General features: G+C 37.5%; 2 protein-coding genes across 2 annotated transcripts; both read left to right on the forward strand.

Moving 5' to 3' along the window:
- Positions 1 to 6,276: 6,276 nt before the first annotated feature.
- On the forward strand, positions 6,277 to 17,424 carry grhl3 (grainyhead-like transcription factor 3). Its single transcript, XM_084394379.1, has 15 exons — positions 6,277 to 6,402; positions 7,649 to 7,808; positions 7,890 to 7,954; positions 8,552 to 8,768; positions 8,986 to 9,065; positions 9,399 to 9,549; positions 10,048 to 10,159; positions 10,466 to 10,560; positions 11,466 to 11,624; positions 12,862 to 12,943; positions 13,231 to 13,364; positions 14,009 to 14,135; positions 14,272 to 14,357; positions 14,463 to 14,527; positions 16,371 to 17,424. Exons 1-15 carry the CDS (start codon positions 6,386 to 6,388, stop codon positions 16,486 to 16,488), a joined length of 1,668 nt encoding a protein of 555 aa, XP_084250505.1. The 5' UTR covers positions 6,277 to 6,385; the 3' UTR covers positions 16,489 to 17,424.
- Positions 17,425 to 20,444: 3,020 nt separating this feature from the next.
- Positions 20,445 to 21,316, forward strand: cldn23l (claudin 23-like). The gene has a single exon (XM_084393783.1). The coding sequence runs from the start codon at positions 20,496 to 20,498 to the stop codon at positions 21,168 to 21,170; it is 675 nt and encodes a 224-aa protein (XP_084249909.1). The 5' UTR covers positions 20,445 to 20,495; the 3' UTR covers positions 21,171 to 21,316.
- Positions 21,317 to 22,805: the final 1,489 nt, after the last annotated feature.

The raw sequence follows: 22,805 nt of genomic DNA on the forward strand, positions 1-22,805 counted from the left end.
TGTTTTCTGTAGCAGTTTGGTGTAATAAAGCTGCTCTCTCATTATGTAATTTTTTTTTTTTTATATAATAAATCTAAATGAATGCCATTAATGATGTTCTTTTCTATCATTTTTTGGAAAACTGTTTTGTGAATTGTTCTGTAAAATGTTTGGCATGACAGCGGTATTGGGAACAATGATTATTTATTTATTTTAAACTTCAGATTGTACACTCACATGACAGTTAACTGAAAAATGCATCCCCTGATGTTAAACGAATAACTTATAAATGAATTGGGAAGCCCAAAATAGAGAAATTCTGGCAGAGTTTAGCATTTCAACATTTAAAACTAGAAAATAATCCATAATAAAGAGTTTAAGGCTATGATAATATGTTCTCTAAGAATGATTACCTTAAAAAAAAAAAAGCAAAGCCCCTTATTTTTTTCTTTATTTAAAATCATCCTAAACATTCCCCTAATTGAATAATCACATTATTACAGATTTATGAATACCATTTTCACAATATTAACCAAACTGATAAACTCATTCTTTTACATAAAGGTACAAATCCGCTTTTCAAGTGTTTGCTGTGTTTACCAATGTAAGCACTGTGGCAGTAGGAATGCAATATTTAGAAAATGTACTCTTGTACTCTTGATACTCAAGTACTTTTAAAAACAAGTACTTAAGTACTTTTACTTAAGTAGACATCTGACTATAGTACTTTTACTTTTACTTTACCTAAACATTCCCCTAATTGAATAATCACATTATTACAGATTTATGAATACCATTTTCACAATATTAACCAAACTGATAAACTCATTCTTTTACATAAAGGTACAAATCCGCTTTTCATTTCATCTTTGTCAGTTCAAGAAACTGCTATTGACACGGTGTGTCACATTTCTGTTCTTCTGTTACAATCCCAATGGAAATATGAGACAATTGTATCTGCCACAGGTATGTTTTAATACTCCGCATCCTTCAGTTACAACAGTCACAGTGTACACTGAAAAAAATGATACTTTGGATTAACTTAAACAAATTGATGTAATTTGTTACAGCTAATTTTTTTAGATTTTCTCAAATTGTATTTATGATTTAGTTAAAACCATAAATTTTGATTAATGTCAAACCAAAATTTTAAGTTTTACCTTTACCCAAAGTACACAGCAAAAACTCCAGTGTTAAATTAACACTCAAGAGTGTTAAAGTTAATGAGATAATTAAGTGATTAATTTAGTGATGATTGAGCATTATTGAAGACACCTGATGTTAACAAGCAGAATCACTGAAGGAGAAAATCACTAATTGTAAGTTACCATTAGGGAGAATAGTGTTTGCTTTAGTTGGGCTCTTCACCCTTATATGTTTACTTTAAATTTTGTTTGTCTGCTGTTATTGATTTATAACAGTCAGATGAACAAAGAAAAGTGTGGTGTTGGTTATGTTTTGACATAATCATGCTGTGATCTGAAGAATGAAACTTATTGAGATAGTTTGGTTTAACTTGTCAATTATATCAGCTCTGTAATTCTACAGCATATGATTTTCAGAATTTTTCATATAACCCATAATATTTAATAAACATTTTTCTAATCAAAAGACTTTCGAATTAATTTATTTAAAAACACAGACATCAATAATCAGCCTGTGAATCTCAACAATGGTGACAATAATAAAGCATGTTGCAGCGGCTGCCACCAATCACAACTCATTAATGGCTCCCATCATGCATTGCGGTATGAATAAATTATGATCTGAATTGTCTATGTAATTTCCTTTTCCTAATTGAATATTTTGCTTGTCACCATTGTTGAGATGCATAGACTGAAACTTGACGTCTGCGTGTGCCTAAAAGAAAGATTTTTTTTTTTCCCAAAACAACTTTTAAGAAATCCTTTATATTATATCAACAATTCTGGGTATTTATGCAGAATCACAGTTATTCTGTAATAAACAACATAAACCTATGTCAGAAATAAGGATCTTAATGAGTTCAGTGATCAAGTTCAAATGATGATTGTCATAATATAACCAACACCATCAGATCACTTTTTTTTTTCTTTGTTCATCTGGCAGTTTTAATTCAGATATAACAGCCAAACAAATATTAAAGTAAACATATAATGGTCTAGAGCCCAACTAAAGCAAACACACATCACCATAATGGTAACTTACAATTTGTGATTTTCTCCTTCAGTGATTCTGCTTGTTAACATCAGGTGTCTTCAATAATAGTCAATCATCACTCAATTAATCACTTAATTATCTCATTAACTTTAACACTCTTGAGTGTTAATTTAACACTGGAGTTTTTGCTGTGTACTTTGGGTAAAGGTAAAACGTTGAGTTGGAAAAAATTAAAATTTAGGTTTGACATTAATCAAAATTTATGGTTTTAACTAAATCATAAATACAATTTGAGAAAAACTAAAAAAATTAGCTGTAACAAATTACATCAATTTTTTTAAGTTAATCCAAAGTATCATTTTAGAGGGTGTAACACTTACTTTGAGGCAAAGTGAAAACAGAAGGTATAAACTGAAAATCACAATTTTCCATTGGACCAATGCAAATATATACTTTGAATGAATTGCACTGATGTTTCACTTTTTTCAGTGTAGCCTGAGGAGAAACGTGAAGAAGACTGTAGTGTGACTGTAAGAAACTTCCGATTGTGTGATTGTGTGTGTGTGTGTGTATGTGGTCCCGGTAAACCCTATACTTTATGAGAACAAAATGTCCCCACAAAGATGGCAATATCCGTAATCCTTGTGATTTCTGTTTCTGTGATGGGTTTAGGGTTAGGGGATAGAATATACAGTTTGTACAGAATAAAATTCATTATTTCTATGGAATAAAACCCCATGAAAACTCAACGTGTGTGTGTGTGTGTGTGTGTGTGTGTGTGTGTGTGTGTGTGTGTGTGTGTGTGTGTGTGTGTGTGTGAATGAAACTAGGATTACATCTGACTGATAGATATTACAGGCCACACCTCTTTTTTCTTTTACCATTACAATATGTGTGTGTGTGTGTGTCCTGATCCCTCATGAATGATGCAGAGTGATCTGAGGTTTTGACCCTATAAGGCATACATTTTCAGCACATCTTGGGCAACATCTGGCAGTTTCATTGGGTCATATTTGAATTTAGACTAAGAGGAACTTTAAATGTGCAATCACAATTGAGCTGAATCTTTCAGATCATAAAATCATTTCTCCTCTCAAACAAATCTCAACTGGCATTTCATGTGGTTTTGTTGAACATTTTAGATAAAATTGAAGACCTTTTTCACCAAACAAGGAACTTAAAAGCATTTTAAACAAAATCAGATCAAAGCTTTCAGATCACATTTACATTATATGCATTTACTAATTACATTACAAATGAGAATAGTGCTACGGTACCAAATTTCCATAGAGTAAATGCGTTTATAAATATAAACATGAAAAGTGTTTGTTTTTTTTAGATTGTGGTGGATTCTGCTGTTTGGACTACATATATTGTTTTTCTACTCATTTAATAGGTAAACCAAGCCATATTAGTTTATATAATGCTAGTGCAGATCAGCGTGTGATGATAGATATGTGATGCATGAACAGTGCACATAATCCTGTTCTCACAGATTTAAACTGTGAATACACTGCAACACCGTTTGCAAACCACAAACACTGCATCTGATTTTGATTATACATTTAGCTCAGGCGATGAACCGATCATGTGAAAAATGAAGATGAAATATCATACAATCATACAGTGGAGTGCAAACATCTCATTTTAAAATCTAATTTGCACAAGTCAATTTGTGATATTGATCATGTGACTCTTTGTACAGTCAGTCAGATGCTTTTTGGATCATCTCAAGTCATGCTGGAGGACATGATCATCATATAATGGTATTGGAGAATGTGTATATAATTACAAGGATGCAAAGTAGAAGCATTTTCACTGGTCTCAGACTTTTGAGCCCCACTTTATATTTTATTTTAAAGTAAACTACTCCTAAGGGTTTTGACACATTCCAGATCCAGAGAAATCAGAATACTCAGAACTATTATGTAAATAGTGATGGTTCATGTTCATTCATACATTGATTTTAAAATGGATTTAAAGCTGTTTCACTTTAGGATTGAGGAAAAATGGAGTGATTGCTATTTTTGTCACACCTTGAGAGAATCACAGGACAGGAGAGTGTGATAGTGACCCTCTCGTGGACTCTTAGGCCTCTTAGCCCTGTTTACAGCAGGTATTAAGATGCGTTTTGGTGGATCGGATCACAAGTAGAAGAGGGAAACACATACCCGTTTACACCTGGTGTTTTAATCTGTCTCTTTTGTCCACTTTCGACCACTTCTGTCCTGATTTCTTCGAGGGTCTGTGGGCGGGTGCATGTTTTTTTTTTTAAGATCTTTCCATTTAATGGACAAAATAAGCTTGTGCAATTTACATGAACGCACCTGGAGATGACAGAAAATACGATTAAAACTACCTTTAAAAGTTCTTAAAAAGCTCAAAACGAGACCCCGTTTATACCTGTGTTTAGTGTCGAAATCTTAATATGTTTTCTTTATATGAAAACAGGGCCTTAGTTCCGAGGATACTTCTTGTATTCATTTCCCTTTTTCTTTCTCAATCTCCTGCTTTCTCTTACAAATACCTCAGTGATGGAGCATTTACTCAGGTTTCTGTTGTTTGTTTTTTTGCATGATTTCTAGGTGTGAAATGATCCCTTTAGAAAAGCTTCTCAATCTAAGGGCTCGTTCCCTTTACATTGACACTTTCACCAGAACACAACGGATCTCAGCATGGCTGTTCACACCTGCTGCTTTAAGTATAGGAATATAGGAATCAGGATGGCAAAGTGAACAAGATGGAATTTTGGGATAAAATGTATTTTATGATAAGATGTATTTTAGTTTGACAGTATAGAATTGAGATAAATACTGTATGTTTCTGACATAGGATTCTTGCTATTAGTGAGAAACCGTCAATTAACATACATAAAATATGCAATATTTTAACAATAATCTGGTATATACAGTATGTGATATGCACTGTATTTTTTTCAAATGCAAATGGAAAGTTACTACACCATATAATCACACCTTTTTTAAGTATATGAAAATTGCATGTGTCCAGGAACTCGCAGTCATTTACTGTAAACCTCTAAAGAGTTATCAGCATTCCTTACTTCCTTCCTTACATCTTATAATCTATTTCTTCTGTAAAATGTTTTGGGTTCAACTTCGAGATGCCTTAGGGGTCTGATGTGTGTGCGTGTGTGAAACTGTGAGGGTGTGTGTGAAGGCAGACCGCAGAGCACGCACCCTCTGTGACACAATGCCAGATACCTTCAGGTCTTAACAAAACTAAGATTAATAAACAAACATAAATGCAAACATGGCTGCAGTTTATTTATGCATAAAGATAATATGCAAAGACTGAAAATATTGTGCACCTGCTTATTAACCTTAAAAAAAAAAAAAATTGTCTAGTGTATAAAATATACCAAAAACTATCATTATTCCAATTAAGACAAATTCAAAAGGTTTCATATAAACCAAACGCAAAATAAAAATGTTAGAGATTTTAAAAGGTGCATATGCAGTCCTTTATCTGTTTGCACCAGTTCCCGTCTGAGATGCAGAGGCATATTTGACATCATTCTGACATGCCAGAATTGTTATCTCCAAATCATGCATTAAGTAAATGTAGTAAATGTTTTGAAGCAACTTGCAACTTGCATTAGAAATAAATGATCAAGAATTAAGCATGATACACATACTCATAATTGTTTTGGGGAAGTATGGTGTGTAATGAGAGGGTAATTAAATGCACGTAAATAATTATGACTTCATTATGACCATGTAAAAAGAATACAGTAAAATATCAAATAAAGCAAAATAAAAAAAATAATTTCAGGCCATAAAAACCATGCAGCCAAAACCTCCCTCTTTCATTCTATTGGAGATTGAGAGAATGACACAACCTTTAATTTGCATGTTAAAACCCATGTTCTTTCACCTGTGCCTTTGGTTTCTGATCCCAAATAAGATGCATTTCACACCTGTGGCTGCAGACTCTCAGTCTTTTATATGAGGTGTTAATGAGTTACACCCCCCACCCACTCACACATGCTGAAGTTTCTCTCCAGCACTGAGAGAGTTAAGGGAGGATACACCTGTCCTATCACACACCTGTCTCAGGCTGGCAGCCAATCAGAGCAAAGAAGGCAACCTGGTATAAATGGAGAGACGATGTGGATACAAATCAAACCACCTCATTTATCAGGATATAAACACATAGACACACATTCAACCAGACGTACAAACACATCTGGGAGAAGAGGCAAGATAACAAACTAAGGATTTTATCACCACTGCCTGTCAGAGGAGTCATGACCAAGGAGATTGAGTAAGTCATTAATTGTATAAATTATTTCCATTATATTTTACAAAGGAATTTTTTTTTTCTTTTTTTTTTTTTTGTTGGTTGGCTGTGTTGAACACATACCATTTTTTTTATATATAAAAATGAATTGCTATAATTGCTTTGCAAAAATCCTATTTGTTTATTAAGGGTATATATATATTGAAATATTAAAAAATATATTATATTTAATATATTATCAGCAACTGTCTAGACATTCTCAAATGAGCTGTTAATGCAGGACTAAAAAATGCATTTTGTTTCATATGATTCATCTGATTTCTTTGTGGGTTGCGTTATAGTTTGCAGTTTCACCGCTCTGAGCTGTCTCTTCCTCTTGAGTCATGTCTTTCTCCTCTTCTCCCACTCTCCCTCTGCTCGCGAGTAAACGGGCCCCCACATGAATGAGTACATGAAGATAATTTCTGCTGAAAATTGACACCAGGACCCAAACACACATTCTCGGTCTCTTACGCTGACAGACAGCCTAGTGTAACTGTCCTAAGGTCCCGAGTGCACAAAAACAGAAACACATCAGTCTTGTGCTAATGTGTTGCGGGTTGGGGTCTATGTAAACATGCGGGTGCCTAGAATTAGTCAATAGGGGTACTTAACAAGGATTTAAATTCTATGCAGGTTTTTCTTTTTTCCAGTGTTTTTATTTTTATTTTAAGAAATGAACCAAAAATGCTCATTCATTAAGTGTGAGCACAGGTGCCTAAACAGTTCTGTTTGCATTTTAGCTTATCAAAGCAGACCACCTCATTGCTAATCCTAGTAGTTCGGGAAAGTCCCAAAACAAATCTTCAAATCCTTGTCTTTTGTTTGTGGTGCTTGTGTTAAGTTAAAATTAAGTTCTTTGCTTCTGACCGTTGATCCGTTTCAAGAGTTTTTGCCCTTCAGAGTATATGAGAAGAGAAAGGTAGATGTTTGCCACCATTTTTCTTCACATTTAGCCATTTCTTTTCTTTTTTTTTGCCTGAAATGATGTGATTGGGGAGGTTTTCCTGAGCATTATATTGGCTTGAAGTCTGAAGGCTTCACTTCAATTTTGTGGTTTTGTCACTGAGCATCGTATGTGCACCAGAGGCACATTTTTGTGGCCTTTAAAGCTGTTATTAAATCATTTTGCCATGCATCGCACTACCGACATTTGCAAAATCACATGTTGCAGTTCTTGGGAATGCTTGATGTTTTATCTGTGCTAATATCTCGTTCGTCTTTCCCCTAGGGCTCTCATGGTACAACAGAACGAGAGTTTCAACTACTCGCGCTATTCAGAAAATTACATGATGGACTCTTGGCCCTACGAGGACGACATCAGCAAGACTAAACCCAGACTTCAGTCAGATGAAGACCTGGCTATTGACATCTTCTATGATACCTGCAAGGTATATAAAAAAAATATATATATATTATCATTATTCAATTTGTATTATAAACAAAAGTTATATTATAAATATTTTTTTCAGACTTCAAAAGAGCAGATGACGGCATGTACCCGTGGTAGCAGCATGTACAAACCCAGAGAGGAGAGGTAAGTTTGACCATAAAGTTTTATGATTTATGAATCAAAACGCTTACAATACTAAGCATACAGTAAAGAAGTACAGTCAGTTTATAGTATCAGACAGAAGGCAAGATGAACGCATGTCACAACAGTAAGTCATCCAGATTTAAATGTCACATTTTCTCCATCCAGTACTATATTTCTAGGTTGAGTAATTTAGCCAAAGATTATCTGAGGTCAGAGCTGGTTCAGCTGTTAATCCTTTTCTTCAACCCATCCCAAAAACGACTGAGTCACTACACAGCACCCTTTTGTGCTAGTGAAAAATAGCTGCCTATAGAGCTTGTTGTTGGTCTCCCCGATGTCAAACCCAGCCAAGAAACTCAAACAGTGAAAAAAAAAAATCAGCGTTAGGTAGCAAACAGCTCCCGCCCAGAGTGTTTGGCTTTGCTTTTCATGAAAAGAAAGCTCCATAAACAATGCAGAGATTGAGCAAAGCTTTTATTGACTTTAACACTTTTTTGTCATCATTGTTTAGATAGGTAACAGATGCCCTTGTGTAAATAGCATTAATTCAATATGCAACTAGAAGGTTCATAATATGTATCGGCATTTCTCCCTCAGGACACCGAACAGCTCTTCCCCTGAGCTGGCCACACTGGAGAACGCTCAGATCATGAAAATTCTTTCTGACAATATTTCCTTCAGCCACGTAAAGCAACCATTAGCGAGCACTGAAAGCTACCCAGTCAACATCAACAACATCTTGGAGTCGCTCCTCCCCCCACAGTCACAGAAATCATGGCAATCTCACCCGACCTTTCTCGAGGTCACCCCTGAGGTTTGCAAAGCACATTTTATTTTAAATTAGTATATATATTATTTTTATTTAAATACTAATCTTATATATTAATAATAGTATGTATTTTTGTTGTTGTTTCTGAGCCATTACAACAAATACAACAAAAAAATGTGCCATGAATGCCTAAAACAGGTGCTTTGTCATCTATAATTACCATCAGTTTATGACACACGTGTTTGTTTTCTTCAAAAAACAGCCTCTAAGCAACCGCAATGCGTTTGTGGGACAGACAAGCCCTGTATACTCCTACCCCAACTCTTCTCCAGAAAGATACAGGTGAGACAGGCTGCCTGAGCCTTTACAAATCAGTCATTCTCATTCTTTCGCCTCTATAAAAAATAACTGTGTCATTTGGTTACTTTATACAAGCTATAAAAAGTAATAGATATTAGTATACGCTATGTAAAAAACTGAGCAATGCTGTTGCTAGGGTTGCAAAGTTTCCAGAATTTTTGGAAACTTTTCAGGATTATTTGGAAACTTTTCAGGATTATTTGGAAATTTTCTGGAACTTTTAGAAAGTTTCTGGAAATTTACCAAAAATATTCAGCCCCTTTGCAACCCTAGCTGTTGCATAGAAATGTTTTAATTTGACTCTTTTTTTCGCAGGAATGACTTCCAATTCGTTCTTGGCTCCCCACAAGCGTCCCAGCACAAAACTACAGAAATACCCATGGTGTACCTCAACAAGGGGCAGTTTTACCCCATCACGCTGCAGGGAGTGGACAGCACTGCTGGGGTGTCATGCAGCAAAGTAAAAGTAAGTTATACTTTCAAAAACTCATTGGGAATTTCTAAAATAGCACATTTGTTGGAAATGAAGGTCAGAATTCATGCTCGCCATATAACACATTTTTTCCCTCAAGTAATCTGCTCCAAAGAGAAAGAGTTACTAGATAATTTAGCATCTTTTAAAGTACTGTATTTTGACATTTTGTGGCTCAGTCACCTTGACGTGACACTGCAAAGAAGTTTCCTTAACTCTATAGGCCAAACTCATATGCCTTTGCATACTGTTAGACTCTAAACTCAGGTGATGGAGAAGAAGGTGTGACAGATTGGCTCTTTTGTTTAAAGCATACACTGCTATGGTCAGTGACAAAGCAGAGAGAAAGGGGTATTAGTGTGAAAGGGGTATTACATCACTTGGTAAACAGCAAAACGTCAAGTATTGTCCTATAGGGAGTCACCACTCTCTAAAAACCACAAAGTAACAGGTTGTAATAATGCTTTCTTTTCCTTCCTTTATCTCTTTCAGACGGTGATCATGGCTGTGTTTGAGAATGACAAGAGTCCTGAGATGCAGCTAAAGTACTGGAACCACTGGCACGCTCGACAGCCTACCGTCAAACAAAGAGTCATTGATATCGGTGCGTAATAATCACTCTACCTAAAGAACACTGACAATTCGTAATATTTTGTCGATTTCCAGTCAAAATATCTTATACATTACATAATATAATATAAGATATATTTATTTAAAGATTTTTAAAGATATGTTGAATTACAATATTTGGCTACATGGCGTATCATTTTTATTAATTTTATTTGGGGAAAAAAAAAACAATACTGATTTACTACTTTAAAGTCAGATGTCATTTAAGGTGGAAGGTTTTGATTGATGTGTTGAATTTAATCCAATATATATTCATAAATTCTTCTATATTGACTCTTAGCTGACTACAAGGAAGTTTTCAGTGGAGTGAGTAATTTGGAAGAGGTTGCTTTCAACGCGCTGTCCTTTATCTGGAACACCAGTGAAGAAGCAAAGGTGAACACCACACACACGCACAGATCCACCTGTCACTTGTTTTTGTGAAGTGATGGGTTGAAAGGAGGATCATTTAGAGGAGTGTCAGAGAGCAGTGGTATCTACGGTATGCAGCCTCCTTAGGCACTTGTCATCATAGGGAATAAAAAAGAAAGAGGGAGGGAAGGAAGCAAGCAGGAAAGAAGAGAAAGAGAAATAGGGCACATTTCAGCATGCCCCTAGGGTAGTGATGGGTGGGACAACGAAACTCACAGCAGGTGGAGCAGAGACAGAAAGAAAGAATACAAATCACTGTAACGCACTTTTATTGACTTAATAAAAGCGCAACTACAGCAAATGATAAAAGTCATTTTAAGATTTATAGCTTTAGCTAATAATTGGAACAACTAAATAAACAATTCTTCTGTCAAATATCAGAATACATTAGTCTAATGTTAGAATGTTTATAGCCCTTTTTTTATAATCAGAATTTGAATTCAAATATTTCAAATGTCAAATATGACATCGGCACCTGTTCATTAATTTATTCCTTCAGTTTATGATCATCATCATATTATTTAGATGATTGTTTTTTGATTGTTTTGCCTCCGGTTCTAACATGTTGGATCTCGCCATGTTGTTCTCCATATGGACACTCCTTTTCTTTTGAAATGAATTGGAATTATTGAACAACCATTCACGCCATATTTGCATATGACACATCTAATGTGTCTTATCCCTGACCCTTCCTTTTGTCAAAGCATAGTTTTTTTTTTGACAGGCCTGCACATGAACTAAACAATGCATGTTCTTTTACTCTGCATTTTTATTTTTCTATATAAACTGTCATGTCGTTGAGTAACAAATCTAGCTTCCTAATTAAACAATGCTTTCTTGAGATTTCATTTATCTGATGTGTTTCACAGGTTCACATTGGCATCAACTCTCTGAGCACTGACTTCTCCTCACAGAAGGGGGTCAAAGGTCTTCCTCTGAATCTTCAGATCGACACGTATGATTTCAGCTCAGGGAACAACCGTCTTATTCACAGAGCTGTTTGTCAGGTCAAGATCTTCTGCGATAAGGTGAGCCAGTGCCCAATTTTTTTTGAAAAAAACGTATATAAAAAATGTTTAACTTTTATGAAATATATTTAGATTTTAATAATATATTTATACAAATATAATTATATTATTAAATTATAAATATAAAAAGCAAAACCAAAAGAGAATCTTATAACAGTGTGAAACGATGCACGCATACATTTCAAGGCTTGATGAAAACTAAAACACTTATCAGGGTGTGCATTGGATTTCTGTAGCTTGTTTGGCTCATCTTGGACTGCGTCATAAACTCTAAAACAAAACATTGTCCTGACTCATGACCTACTAAGTTATTTACTCATAAAGCGGTCTATGTCTGACCTCGGATCTCTTACTGGCACATTTCCAGTTACGTGATAACTGTTTTCACTGAAGCAGAAGTATTTGTGAATTTTTCTTTTCACTCTTTCGATGTCACTCACCCTTACTGATCCTGATTCCTATTGATCTCTTTTGTTGAGCTGATCAGATAAATGACAGCACACTGCGCTATCTCCCTCATCTCCTTAAAGCTCGTTTGAGCGCTCCACGGCAGCCATAGTTATTAGCTGATTGACTGTGTGGGGGAAATGCATGATTGGAAGGTCAGATTTAAGACACGTCTGACTGGTTTAGCAGCAAAAGGTGAACAGAGTGCTTTACTGCATTGCTGTGGTTTCTCTAGCTGGATCAAATGCATATCTACTACACAGCTGGCACCTAAACTAGACTTGAACTCGGAGTTGTTTATAAGAGGGGTTTTATATATATATAAAGACTCACGCAAAAGTGCCATCTGAAATTTTCTTCTAGAATGATCATTTTTATCAAGCTTGTATGTTTATGTTCAGTTATTTCACTTTAATGGCAATGGAAATTAACTATTAATTGTCATTAAAGTGAAATTACTGAACCTAAATATACGAGCTTGATAAAAATGCACTTGCATCTGAAGTCTTCATATATATATATCACAATAAATATGGTGGAAGTATAGAAGGAGAGTTAAAAAATGAAAACATTTAAAATTTTATTTCTTACTGGTAATACCCTTTGTAATGTTTGTAAATATTTGTAAAAAAAAAAAAAAAAAAAAAAAAAACCATCTGTGCAGTTAGAGTTTTAAGAGTTAATTTTTATTTTTTTTGTGAATTATTGGTTTTACAAGCTGTCCTAAAATGCCAGATACATTTTTATTTGCTCAGATTCTAAATGTTTTATTGCTCTTAAATGCTTGCAGGGTGCTGAGAGGAAGATGAGAGACGAGGACAGGAAGAGAAGCAAGAGGAGGACCAAGAATGTTGCAGACTCCAGCAACAATGGTGAGTGCCGTCAGTCACATAATTACAGCCTGAGACTCTCAGGGAACACCCATTACCACCCTACCAAAATCATAAAGAGAATACAGAGCAAATTTTCCCCATTTGGTGTCCATGTTGTGACTAATGATGTGTAAAGGAGGGCTCACAAGCTTAAATTACCTGCGCGGGCTACTAGCCAAGCAGTGTTTTCCACCAGGGTCTAATTTTCGTTAATTATGCCTTTATGAAACATTTTCATTTATTACTTTGAGCGTTAGGTTAAAACGTTTTTTTTTTCTTCTTCTCAGGTTGCAAACAGTCCCTAGTCTCAAGCTCTGTTGGAAAGGACTCTACCTACTTTAAAACTCTAGATGATCATGTCACGCAACCTGTTTTATTCATCCCAGAGATGCACTTCAGCACTATGCAGCGCTGTGGCCTGGTACGTCTGTCTTTCACACATATACACACACATGCTCTTCCCTACATCCTAGGATATGCGGCTTACCGCAGCATTGTTGAGTCATGTTCACCAGCACCCCGAGGGGTGAGAGTATGGGAGCGAGAGAGGGAAAAGTGTGGGAAAAAATGTGGTGGGAAAGAAGTGGGCTTGGAAAAGAAAGAGAGAAAGTGATCTCGAGATCAGACATGCTAACTGGTGCGCTCCAGAGTTTACATGACAGCGAGCGAAACTCACCTGAGATGGGGACGGCCATGCTGACTGACACAGGGATTAACCCGTGGGAGCTCAAACACACGCACACACACACACACTTCTTCTGAGGGTGTTGAAGAGATGCTTTTCAGCTGTGTTTACACAGGCTAAGAGAGGAGGGATGGAGACTGTTCCGACAGGCCTTTTTCCCACAGTCCAAATTTCAACATCATTTCATAACACCAGTCGTTTGGTCTTTTTACATGAAGAAAGAGCCCATATTAGCGTCTTTAGCATATTAGCAAAGGATTAGGAAATCATGAGACCACCCTACATTTTGTTCTGCATTGTCACTGTGAAAATATTGCTATCATTATCATCAGCATGTGACATTTTAACAACTTTGATTTTATCTCTTTGTTATTGTCCAGGTGCCCCCTGTTAGCCTGGAAGAAATGGACAAGGCATCACGGAAACGTAACAGCAGCTACGCAGATGCCGGCGACCAGAGCAGCTCCCCTCCAAGCAAACAGGCCCGCCGAGACGAGCAACAGAGAGGTACAGTAGACTCAAGATCATTTTAGTAAAGCAGTAACCTGAGAACATAACAAAACAATCTCAGTCTCACTTTGTTTCGCGATAAAAATCACAGTCCCACAGTGTTTTGATAGTAGATTCTTGATTTTTTCTTCAGTTTTACTCTACGTCAGACGAGAGACCGAGGAAGTATTTGATGCCCTCATGTTGAACACGCCAACCCTCAAGGGCCTGAGAGAAGCGGTGAGTTTTTCCAACCTCTCTTTCCGTTACACAGTTTAGCGAAGATCTCACTTCGAACCTTGAGAGGAATTGTACCTAAGACATGACTCATTTCTTCCTTCTCAGATTTCAGAAAAGTACGGTATGCAAGAAGACACCATTGGGAAAATCTTCAAGAAGTGCAAAAGAGGGTGAGTGAGATAAAGCTAAACTTCACTGGGCGAAAACGTTTGGGGACTGTTGCAAGCTGTGATGAAGTCACGGATACAGATAAAGGGATGTCGAAACGCTCTTTCGTAGAGATGAACGACTGTTAAACCCATTTCTTATAATCTGAGCTCCATCTCAACAAGCTGCCAGGAAGCAAAGTCGACAGACCGGGTTGACAGGAGATCTGTAGTGTTTGGAATGTGATGATTGCTGCTCCCCTTTAAAAAGACGGTGAATTAAAAGCAAAAGAAAAGGAGGAAGACAAGATGATTTCAACATAGGTAGTCATCTGACTGCGCTGTATGTTTTTTTGTGGTTTATGAAGCTCAGAGAAAAACAGTAGAGATGAGGGCTCTGATAGGAAGGCGGCGCTGGTGTCTGGTTGTGTAAGAGACACTACGTGCGAACTACTGAGTCCCGGCTCAGAGAGCACCATTTATCTCTTTGGTTGGTGATCACCCATGACACAATGTAGATATTTGCGCTTACCTGTTCACTCATCCATTGAAGAACATGTGTGGGAATAACTCACCTCAGTGCATCATAAAGTATAAGGCATTAAAATAAAGCATATAATTACATGGCTGTATTTCACATGCCTGCTGAAGCGTTCAAGGAGCGTTTGACCTAGGTAGGTCAAAGAAACATGTCCAGGACTTTCAAAAAAAAGCATTTGTCTTAATCAACCTAGCCTAGAGCTGTGTAACTTGGAGCTTAACTTTCCTCAGGCCGTTAGCTGATGATATGGCTGAGGGATAGGGACAGGTCGAGCAGCATTCTCGCTCGTTCTTTCGCTCCAATCTTCAATCAGACTCCCTCCACCCTCAGGGCTGGGAGAACTGGCACAGCCTCGCTCTTAGTCTGTCATACACCCGAACATCGTATACATGTTGGCCGGTTGAGACGACTGTCGTGCCAAATAATGGATTGCGTAAGTCGTGAGATAAAGATTTGTGTTTGTAAGGATCTAAATCAGGGTCTGCCCTTAGAGAAGGAATGATGAATGCTTTAAAAGATTGAACATGAATGCTTGAGGTTTCTTTCAGCAGTCGGTAGGGCACAGTTCATCTGTTTCGTCAGTCAGTGTCACTCAACAGCTCAACACAGACATAATGACTCAAATAAATAATGTGCAGTGATGTGCAAATGTTAATGACCGGGTGTCAGAATTAAAGCGTTATGGCTTTTGTGCTGATGAGAAGTTTTGATCTAAAATATCACTGTAAAAAGGTATCAGTTGACTTAACTTAAAAAAAGTGAGGAAACCTTCATGCGTATTGAAAAAAAATGAAAGTTATAAAAATGTTACAAAAATAACATTGTTATGTGAAAAGGCAACAGGTTTCCTCACTTTTTTTAAGTTAAATCAACTGATCACTTTTTACAGTGATGTAGTTTGTGTGTGTTTGGTTCTAAAAATACACAATGGTACCAACATGTATCAGTTATCACCTATCACTATTATTACAGTATTATAGATTTTTAATGTATAGGTATATAAAATATGCTGTTTTTACATTTAGATTACTTTGTTGTCATATTACACTCTCTTATATTTATTCTTTAAAAACACTAATAATTTAATAACAATGTTAAATGTAATCTTTAGAAAATCTCAAAGTGAATATCCATTTTCCATTCTGTGCATTATGATGCCTAATTTAACTTGTCGCATTTAAAATGCTTTTTGTGTTTCAATTGATTAAAATAGTTTCGAATTTTAATATCGCCAATATATTGGTTATCAGCACAGCATGAACATTATAGGGCAGAATTTTAACAAGAATTCTAGAACTTATTTTCTCTCTTTCTTTCTATCCACAGGATTTTTGTGAACATGGACGACAACATCATCGAGCATTACAGCAACCACTCTGCCTTCCTCATTGAGATCACTGAAATTATGATCAGCCACTTCCAGATCACACTAATGGAGTTATAAATGACATCATCAACTAGACACACCACACCTGGTTCTGCTGGCAGCTTCTCTCTGCCCTCTCGATCGAAAAGCAGGACTGTGAGACAGATTCTGCAGTGCCAGAACTGTTGCTATGGAAACAAAAGAGCTCACCTGCCAGTTATATCATTATCAGTTTCAACAGACATATCATTATTGACCAGTGTAAATATAAGTTACCTCTTTTGTACCTTTTGTATTTTATCTACAACTATTTTATAACATGAGCAATTATGATCAACAAGGTACATTGTAAATATTAAATGTAAATAGACATAATTATCATAATATTGTGTGTTGACATGATTTAAAAAAAGTTATATGTTATTATTTCAATGATAAACTTGCCTTTTTAATGCTGCCTCTTTGCTGCTTATGATAGGCCTATCATTTCTAGGACAGGATGTGAGGCGTTTTGTATCGCTTTATGGTTTGCATGTTTATTAATCTTTCCGCGTGTTACTTAAGCATACTTCCAGTCAGGGTGCTGTAGCTATCAGTCTTAGTTTCACATCTGAAACGCTCCACAAACACACACAAGTGTCTTAGACCTTTAAGTCACACATTTCCCCCCTTAAAGAGCCGTGTATCTGTCAGTATTTAAGATCATCACATTTTGAAAACTGACTCCACACATTTCGAATCTGTGTGGCTGTAACGGTTGTCAGGACAACCGGAAATTTGTCCTCCGACATTTAACAAGTAAGTTCGGATGAACCACTGCAATATCGAACTTGCCCAAACATCAGATTAAAAAATGCTGACTTAATTTTGTGGCTTTTGTTTCACAAAACTTACATTTCAAATGCTTTGTATTTCTGTCAAACAATTTTGATACTAAAGCTGTGTTTCCTTTTTTTACTGCCTTTGCTTTTGTAAGGAAAATAAAATCCAAATCAAAAATCCATAACATAGCCTACTCAAGTGTGTTGTCATTGAATTTCCTTGCATAATAATCATCAATTCATTAAGTCGCGCAAACTGTGATTGATGGTGAAGTCAGGAATATGAAAAATATTGTGTAAGAACTAAAACTAAAGTTCACAGGTTTCCATATTTTGACTTACCTATTATGTCGCAGATCGCAGCAATGTTTCCCGCCTTGCTTTTCAGCGGCGGAGCTGCAACGCGCGGTTCCCGCGAAAACAAACATCACAATAACCTTCTGATTCACGCACTAATGACTCATATGAATCGTTTCTTTATTATAATTGCCCCAAAGAGCCACACACGCTGGAGTTGCTGGTTTGAATCGAATCCTGCCACCGAATCCATTAGACCAGCTAATTGCCTTCACATTATTTTTCAACACGGAAGATGTTTTCTGTGAATGTGCGAGACTTCCGATTTATTAGCCGGTAAAATATATCAAATAATAATGAAGAAATAGGCCAACCAGTTTGCAATATTAAGCACCATAACAAGCTGTTTATGCTAAAAATAACTGGAAGCAAATGACACCAGAAATGTTCCTATACTTCCCACTGAAGTTGTCATCATGAACTCGGCTCATTTAAGTTCTTATTGTCGGAACAGGAATCATGGAGGACACCATTATTATTATTGCATAGGCCTATTTATTGGAAAATCTTATTAAAGCCAAAATTATATTTAGCGTCCCATTATTAACAAATTAAAATTCGCTGTGCTATCTAGAGTTAACTTGCTGACAATTCAAGAATTTCAGTCAAATACATGCTACATTTTCACTGTGTATGAAACATAGGTCTACAATACGCTTCAAATTATAAGGCTACTCATATACGACAAGGCGATGTAGGCCTAGCTGTTGTGGAAATTAGTAAAGAATTCCAGTCACAGCAATCCTCTCCCCTCCGCCATGTTTAAAGTTTACTATATGGCCTAGAGTTGTGGTACTCGGACTCGGTCAATTTCAAATCATTTAAATCTTTGTGGACTCGACTGGGAATCGGATGTTAAGGACTCGGACTCAAGTCCTACTCTGCCCTCTTTGGACCATGCTTTGGACACTACCATGGCCCGCCCAACTCAAGAACTTGGGTATCAAAATGATCTTTGAGCTTCCCAGTGGTAAATACGACTTGAAGTTGAGAGGGTGTTCATGTCCAATTTTTTACTAGGAAACTCCTATTTATGATATTTCAAATAGCATGTGAAGGTATGACTCACAAATAAGCATGACTCACCAATCTGCAAGTTATGCAATGCGTCTTAAGAAAGCAAATATAGTCAATATCAATAGTTAATATGTCCACCCCACCTTGAATTATTTATTTTTTTTGTGACAAGACTGCACAAAATCCAAATACATTTAATGATATGGCTATGGCTTATTTTGTGTCTCTGGAAAACAGTGATCTGTAACATTGTATTATGCTGAATATCAAATGTTTTTGTGTCTATTTTTTAATGAGGGAATTGTGGACACAATGGTTTTAGATTTAAGGAGTAAAGTGCAAAGGTAAAATTAGACCCTTGGGGTAAGATTAATTATTAACAGATATGATAAAACTGAAATTTAAATATTTGTTTTCTATCCATATATCCATGTCTCTTTTTCTTTCATCAGATCATCTGGTTTAGCAGGCAGTCTGCATTTTGCAGTCAGCACACGTCAGACTTGCTGTTTTTTCTGTTCTGTTTTGTGTGTGTGTGTCATCCAAAGAAGGATGGGGGTGTATGGAAAGCCTCATATACAAAACTAGAGAGAATATGAGAGTGAAGGAGAGAGAAATGACAGAAAGCAGAAGGATACATCTCAGAATTAACAAAAAGAGCAGCTGAATGATCATTCATTCTTCTCCAGAGAGGTAAGTGGATGACATCTCTGCTATGTGTGATTCCAATAGAGAAGCAGATGACCGTAACATCTCCGGCAAACGCAAAATAAAAACTTATCTTGCATCTTTGCTTTCTATTTGTATTGTCTGCTGTGAGTAGCTTGCAAAAGCCTCATCCTCTTGATCCTTGTCATGATGGAATGAGCTTACAATTTTTTTCTACAGAAAAATCAAAGCTCAACTACAGTGTCTCTGATCACACTGTCATGTTGTTTTTCCAGATATTCAATAACTAGTGCGGTTTGAAGACAGGCGTCAAAGGTGTCAGGTGCTTTCACAATGTGAGTAGCCTCATTTTGTTGATGTGGCAGATTGTGTTGTTTTTTCATTAACGTATGGGTGCCAGTGCACCATTTTAAATGTTTGTTTTTGGGTTGCCATGCAACAAAGGTTACTGAAACAGGAAATTAATGTGATGATAGATAGTACTGTACTCTAAGCGCATTAAGTGATTGACCAATCTGTTGAAACGTATATCCACACCCCTTCCGCAGACACCTTTGAAGGTGATATTGTCAAGACGTCGGTTAACAACCGATTAGATGATGAAAATACACCGCTGTTGTCAAACAATATTGGGTGTCTACAGGTTCATGTATTTAAAATAACATCAAGTCAATTGCAGGTTCCCTTTTGTCCTTGTCTTCTATGAATGTGTGTGTGGAACAGACATCAGCACGCTCTCTCAGCTCCCAGATGTCTGGCTTCCTGTCCTGTATGTCTGAAAGACTGTTTCAAAATGTGTCCAGTTCACAATATCAACATCGATGACAACACAACCACACATTTACGTCAGAAGACACTAGCACCTGTGGCTGTGTACAGAACTGTTTCAGATATACCATAGGATCGTCCAGGTTACTGTCTCTTAGCAACAGCAGGCCATGCACCTCCACTGTGCTGGTTGCCAGGAGTGACGATGTTTCTTAGAGCTCAAAGGAGAGTCAACGGCTAACAAGACGTGCATATACGCACTCTTTCTCTTTTAGATCTAACAGACGGCAAAACCAGGAGTGTATTTCTGCCAATGGACATCAGATTTAAATGAAAGCATCTTCTAGAATCTGTGAGAAGAATGAGTGTAACTGAAATGTGATTCTTTTCACCAGGTCTTTGCCGGTGGTTACTTAGCATCGTCCTGAAGAGCTGAACATCTACAAAGACACGATGCAAACTCCAGCGTCCATGCTGATGGGAGTGGTGTTCGCTCCCTTGGGCCTTGTGCTGATGTTCACTGCAGCGATCACCCCGCAGTGGAGGGAGGGTCATGCACGGCTTGGTGTGGCAGGGCGGGGCGGAGCAACGGAGCTCCTCCTACTCCGCTCAGACGGCCTATGGGAGAGCTGCCTGCAGGTGGTGCACTCGGAGGTCAAAGAGTGCTGGCCCGTGTCGGGGTCCTACCAGCGGGATGCTCGGGTTCGAATGGTGCAGGGGATGGTGCTGTCGTCTCTTTTCCTGTGCGGCGCGGGGATCCTGCTCGCCAGCGTGGGGGTCCGCTGCTGGACCGATATCCCGCTCAGAAGTGTAGCGGCAGTCGGTGGCCTGTTGGTTGCGCTGGCAGGCGTGCTCAGTTTGGCTGCGTTAGGAGTGTATACTCTGCATCTTTCGAAGCTGGGGATCGAGGTGGATTCAACCGCATCAGAGACGCAAGGACTCAACGTACACAAGCCACCCTGGCTAACGCTACACCCGGCCGGGTCGCTCTACTTTGGCTGGGTGGGAGCTTGGGCACAGGTGCTGGGAGGGACCGCACTACTTTTTGGGTTCAAAAGCATGAAGTGTTCATTCCGCCATAAGCAGAGACTCAAAGATAGTGTTGAGATGTATGAGGTGAACTGTTAGATGGACCGACCATTTGTGACAGATGAAGAGACTCTTATGGTGTTCAAACACATTGAGATGGGATGAATAAGGCTATGTTCAGACTGCAGGCAAATGTGGCCCAAATCCTTCTTTTTTTTTTTTTGCTCATATGTGACTCACATCTTTTTTTTTTCATGACAGTGTGAACAGCACAAACCACATCGAATCTGATTTCTGCCAGGACCACTACCGTCAAATACAATTGACAATTAGCATAGGATTGGCGGTATGGTTCCATTCTGGGCGAGCAGCCTAGCATGGATAAGAGCAGGGAGAGCAGCAATAACCCCCCTTGGGGTAAACAGAACAGAACCAACATGAATGTTTGCAAATATATTTAATTCAAGATTTTAAAGTACAACATAATTCGAGAATTTATTCTGATTCAAGGGGAATCAGAATTCCAAATACTGCGTGCACGAGAGGAGGAGCTGGGGATGGAGGAGGGTAATTAGCTCCTGAGAAACGCGATAGTTGCTGATAATACTGAAGGAGCTTATATATGTATACGGTGATTCCTATAGGTAGATGTGGATCAGCTGAGAGTCAGCTGATGCGAGCTTGACTAACGTGACCTGCCAGAACTAACGCTACGCTTGACCTTTTCAATTCCGATTTGTGCCACTTCCATATGTTGTATTAAATCTGATACAGGTCAGATGTTTTGCAATGCGACCTCACTGAACAGTCAAATTGGAATTCATGCGACGTTTGCATCACTTAGAGCAGGGGTGACCAAACTTTGTCTTGGAGGGCCACTGTCCAGCAGAGTTTTGCTCCAACTTGCCTCAACACACCTTCCTGGAAGCCTTTAGTTTTGTTAGTAAGACCTTTATTAGCTGGTTCAGGTGTGGTTCATTGGGGTTGGAGCTGAACTCTGCAGGACAGTGACCCTCTTGGAGCAGGATTGGACACTCCTGCTCTAGAGCAACATTCGTCTCAATTCTGCACTCAAGGGAGTCAGATTTTACCAACCCGAAGTTGTCAAGACAGTTGCGAAAGGTAGTCAGTAATGGACAGTGATGTGTCAGAACTCATTAGTATTACAGTGACAGCTATTTGTGATACAGGCACAAATACAGATGATACAGATTTGTGATACAAGCAAAAACACAAATCATAAATGTTTAAAAGCTCTGCTATGTTTTTTCAACTTTGTGGCAGATCACACTAGCCTTTAAATAAACGCGTTATCACTTACTTTAATGTTCTCTGTGTTTACTTCCCTATGACAGCGTGCTGCGTGACGTCTTTTATCGTTCTTTTGCACATGCGGGTCAGTTCAGGACCATGATCGGTTCACACTGAAATATGATATTGGCCGCATTTAAAACAACGTGAACAACTATACACAAAAATCGGATCTGAGCACTAAGGCTTTCATTGTGAACTTAGTCTAAGAAATGTGAAACAGTACATGTGATGTTTCTAAAGAGAACCATATTAAACTGTACAAATCAGTTACCAGTTACCAGAAGGCCCGTTCACACCAAGACCGCTAACTATAAATATAATGATAACTATTAAACTAACATTGTTTATTATAAGCATATACGTTTTTATCGTTTATCAGTTAGCGTAAAGTAGTAAAGTAAAGTAGTTCTGAAAGTGATT

The sequence above is a fragment of the Rutilus rutilus genome, assembly GCF_951802725.1.
Source record: "Rutilus rutilus genome assembly, chromosome: 21".
NCBI classification, from domain to species: Eukaryota; Metazoa; Chordata; class Actinopteri; order Cypriniformes; family Leuciscidae; genus Rutilus; species Rutilus rutilus.

What these genes read in the sequence shown, in the direction of transcription:
- grhl3 (XM_084394379.1), top strand. An exon ending in TCTTCTCCAGAAAGATACAG is followed by an intron (nt 9,066 to 9,398) that starts GTGAGACAGGCT and finishes TTTTTTTCGCAG; the next exon opens with GAATGACTTCCAATTCGTTC. An exon ending in TTCAAGAAGTGCAAAAGAGG is followed by an intron (nt 14,528 to 16,370) that starts GTGAGTGAGATA and finishes TTCTATCCACAG; the next exon opens with GATTTTTGTGAACATGGACG.
- cldn23l (XM_084393783.1), top strand. Translation starts at nt 20,496, where the DNA reads ATGCAAACTCCAGCGTCCATGCTGATGGGAGTGGTGTTCGCTCCCTTG.